The sequence below is a fragment of the Solanum tuberosum genome, unplaced genomic scaffold (genome assembly GCF_000226075.1).
Source record: "Solanum tuberosum cultivar DM 1-3 516 R44 unplaced genomic scaffold, SolTub_3.0 scf00323, whole genome shotgun sequence".
NCBI lineage: Eukaryota > Viridiplantae > Streptophyta > Magnoliopsida > Solanales > Solanaceae > Solanum > Solanum tuberosum.
This window is the reverse complement of record NW_006239244.1, coordinates 485,869-490,567: the sequence shown is the minus strand read 5'-3', so window position 1 is coordinate 490,567 and position 4,699 is coordinate 485,869. Positions and strand designations below refer to the sequence as shown.

Below are 4,699 nucleotides of genomic sequence, written 5' to 3'. Positions count from 1 at the left end.
TTGAATCTCCTTAAAGAGATTTCTGTTTTCTTCATTTTTCTTTCAATTGTAATCTTGTATTTTTGTTATCTTGTAAGTTTTCACTAACAATATTTTTGGTCCTTCCCGCAGGTCCGGATGGCCTTTTCGAGAGGAAGCATCACTAAAACCTATATATATATATATATATATATATATCCGTGAAAGCTTTAAAAAGTTCAACGAAAAGCATTATCGATCGAAGTTGTGTTTGAATTTACTTCAGATGTTTTATGCTGATACTAAGCCATGTCTGTGATGTACTCTCTGGTGTTACATATTGTGCCCGTTATGTGCTCTCTACAAAATAAAAAATGGAAGAGTTTGTTTAAATTATTACCTATTTATACTCTATTGCCTGAGTGTAAGAGTGGCAAACAAATGGATAGAGTGGAATATAGGATGGTCGAAAATTAATCAATGGATATAATAGTCGATCCGATCCATATTTGATATGGAAATAATATGTAAATTTTAAACCCAATGTATAATAGGGATATTCATATTATTCATCATTTCTTATTACGTAAAGAAATAAGTTTTACATGATTTTTTTCTTAACCCCTCGCCCTTCCTCATCTGTGTTTGGTTTTTCATGTTATTCTAGAAATTATTTTTCTGGAAGTGAGTGATTCTGAGTCGAGGTCAGGAAGTCGAAATATGTATTTCAAATCGGTGTCAGGTCGGATCGGAGTTTGGAAGTTGGATCAGGTGGTGAAATTTAAGAAAAGTTTTGGAAAATATTTTCTTTAATTAAGGGAAGTTTTGAAAAATTTTCCCTTACTTTTATGCATGGAAGTTATTTTTTAAAAATTAGAGGAAAGTAAGTTTATTTGAAAAATATTTTCAAAAAAAAATCGTAGGTTAAACAAACATAGGAAAATTAAAAAGATATTTTTTTTCGAACTAAACATACCCTAATAATAAGTGTAGTTTTTAGAGTTTCTACGTCCTTATATTTTATCCTTACATATTCTAAGGAGAATATAATTATCCATATTTTATGATGGATTATACGGGTAAACTTATATATAATTCACATTTATTCTAGGAGAGTATAATTATCTATATTTTATGATGGACCATACGGGTAAACTTATATATAATTCACGTTTAAATGATTGGATAACCAACCCTAAAATGGATTGGATTGAGCAACTCAACCAATTTGACTCATGGACCTTGGATTGAAACCTCAACATTACACAAACACAAGTATCACGGGGTTGAAAACTGATCGCTCAAAATTAGGACAATATATTAGTCGTTACACAATCTAATGCACTAATGCCAATTACGTATACAATCATTGAAGGATTTAATGTAAGATTAAATACTTTAATACACATCAGGATCTTAAATACTATAATCTTACATAGAGATCGTTAGGGGTACATACCTGATGCGGAAGACATCATCACAGAGAATAGCAGAAGCGTTAGTCGTAAATTAGTTTCTACCTCTTTGCCCTAGTTGTACATTACCACAATCGTCAGCGATGAAATTATTGTAGAAAATATATGGTAACCCTATTGGGTGGAGGGAGGACCAATTTATAGAGGTTAATACTTAATTTGGTACGTCCATCAAATAACTAATGTACGGACGAGATCTATTATTCATTAAATATTATTTATGATATTACTTGGGTCACAAGTAAACTTGGGCCATAAGTAAGAAATTATTCTTACATTCTCCCACTTGGCCCAGTGACCATATAACATTAATATTTTATAAGCATTAGTGCGTATACAATAAATATCTTCTATAATGTCCATCACACATACCGTAATATAACAAACTACTAATGCGAGTTATGGTGGTCGTACATAAATTTAAAGCTACATACTTTCTACCATATACTACTACATTAGCAACTTATCATACTAGGTTCATAAGCTACCACAATAATGTCTAATAAAGACTTATCTTGTAATATCTCAAAACAATAATGTATACACCATTATGAGAAACAAGAGATTCATTAATGTATATCAGAAACACATAATTGAGCTCAGAGTATAAAACATCATAAATATATCAATCATAAGTACAATCAAGGCTCATTATTTGAACATGTTCTTCAAATATCTTTGGTTGTAAGGCTAACTTTGTTAACAGATCTGCAATCATGAGATAAGTATTAATATTCTCAAGTGACACTCTTTGTTTCTGAACTTCTTCCTTGACAGTAAAGTACTTTAATTCCATATGTTTGACACATTAGGAGTACTTATCTTTCTTGGAGAAGAATACTGTTGCAGTATTATGACAAAAAATTTCCAACGGCTTGGTAATGGTGTCGACAACTCCAAATCCTGAAATGAAGTTTCGCAGCCATAATGCATGAATTGTGGCTTTAGAATATGCCACAAACTTGCTTTGCAGCTTTCCAGTGATCAATTCCAGGGTTACTTTGCTATCTTTCTAGCATTCTGACCGCAAAATTAATTTTCGGTCTTGTGCAAGTTGAACATACATCAAATTTCCAACAATAGAAGAGTAAGGAATTGATTTCATTTCTATTTTGTTCTACATCATTCTTTGGGCATTGCATGAGATTAAATTTGTCCCCTTTTTGAATAGGAACTATTCCTGCTGAACAATTGTTCATGTTAAATCTTTCTAGAACTCTTTCGATATAGCCTTTTTGAGACAGCCCCAATAATTCTTGTGATCTATCACGAAATATTTCTATCCCTATCATATAGAATGTCTCACCCATATATTTCATTTCAAAGTTCATAGAGAAAGTCATTCGTCCCACACAATATGCCTAAATCATTAGCAGCAAGTAAAATGTCATCAACATACATGACTAAAATTATAAACTTACTCCCACTGATCTTTAGGTATATACCCCAATTAACGATGATCTCCTTAAATCCAAAAGATGTTATGGTATCATTAAACCTTATATACCATTGTCGTGAATTGACTTCTTTAGCTTACACACCATTTGATCTTTTCCTTTAATTTTGAAACCCTCTGGTTAGTCCATATAAACATCCTCCTCGAGGTCTCCATTAAGAAAGACAGTTTCACATCTATTTGATGTAACTCTAAATCATAATGATCTACCAAATTAAAGCCAAAACAATTCTTAATGAGTCTTTCTTTGAGACCGGTGAAAATGTCTCTTTATAATCAATGTCTCTTTTTAAGTGTATCCCTTGGCAACAATTTTGGCGTTATATCGTTCAATATTAACATTTGAATCGCGTTTGGTCTTGAATACTCATCTACACCTGATTCTTTTAGAACTTTTTGGTAATTGAACAAGATCCCAGACTTTGTTGTATTCCATGAATCTCAACTCTTCATTCATGGCATCAATCCATTTAGCAGACTCAATGCTTTCTATAGCCTGTGAAAATGAAACCGGATCTTTATTAATTTCATTGTCAAAATCTGACTCTTGCAAATACATCACATAATCATCTGAAATGGCAGATTTTCTTTCTCTTTGAGATTTTCTTAATGACACTGTTTGTGGTTCATTTGCATCAGATACTTGTGAGTTAGTTCCATCTTGAAGTGTTTCAACCAAATGTTGTTCAAACATTGTTAAAATGTTCTTTAACAAGAGGAACAACATTTATTATTGGTGTGGAAGTATGTACATTAATGGGCAATGAAATATTTACCATTACCTCATTAATTTCTACACTTTGTCGTTCAACACTATCACTAACTTCACCATTCTCAATGAATTTTGCATTACCGGTTTCAACAATTCTCGAACTATGATTTGGATAGTAAACCCTATACCCTTTAGATTTCTCTACCAATAAAGTAACCATGCACCGTTCGAGAATCTAGTTTCTTTTCATGTGGATTATATATTCTAGCTTCCGCTTGACAACCCCAAACATGCAGGTGTCTTAAACTAGGCTTCCTTCCGGTCCACAGTTTAAAAGGGGTCTTTGGAACTACCTTACTATGAATCATGTTTAATAAATATACAACGATTTTAAGAGCATACATCCACAATGATTTGAGTAATGAGTAATTACTCATCATACTCCTAACCATATCCATAAGTGTTCGATTACGCTTTTCTGTTGAGAACCTTGTAGGCCTTGCTTTGTACTGAGTATCCAAGGAATACTCTTTCATCACTTTTTGCATCAAACTTGCCTATTGTGTCTTTTCCATTGTTATGCACATAGCAGGTGCACCCAAACGACCGAAGATGTGCCAAATGCGGCTTTCTTCCTTTCAACAATTCATAAGGAGTTTTATTCAATATTGACCTGATCATGCATCTGTTAATAAGGTAACAAAAGGTATTTACTACCTCAACCCAGTAGAAATTTGGTAGATTGCTTGATATCAGCATGGTTTGAGCAATGTTTTCTAATGTTCTATTCTTGTGTTCCACCACACCATTTTGTTGTGGAGTCCTTGGTACAGAGAAGTTGTGATCAACACCATTTGTGGCGCAGAAGTTTAGGAAATTGGAGTTTTCATACTCTAAACCATGATTTGATCTAATGCTGACAATTTCACTGCTGAATTTCTTTTGAACTAGTTTCACAAAGATTTCAAACATATCGTATGTCTCATCTTTTGTTGCCAAAAATATAGTCCATGTAAATCTGGAATAATCGTCTACAATTACGAATATATACCTTTCTCCTCCTTTACTTAGCACATGCATTGGTTCACACAAATCCAT

At 32.8% G+C, this 4,699-nt stretch overlaps 1 protein-coding gene across 1 annotated transcript in view; it reads left to right on the top strand.

The window, feature by feature from the left end:
• The window catches only part of LOC102600746 (cytochrome c oxidase subunit 6a, mitochondrial-like), a 5,362-nt gene extending 5,198 nt beyond the window's left edge, over window positions 1–164 (top strand). The window contains exon 4 of the mRNA XM_006360331.2: window positions 112–164. Within this exon, the coding sequence (XP_006360393.1) occupies window positions 112–146 (35 nt within the window). The 3' untranslated portion in view covers window positions 147–164. The remainder of the gene's footprint in view (window positions 1–111) is intronic.
• Window positions 165–4,699: the final 4,535 nt, after the last annotated feature.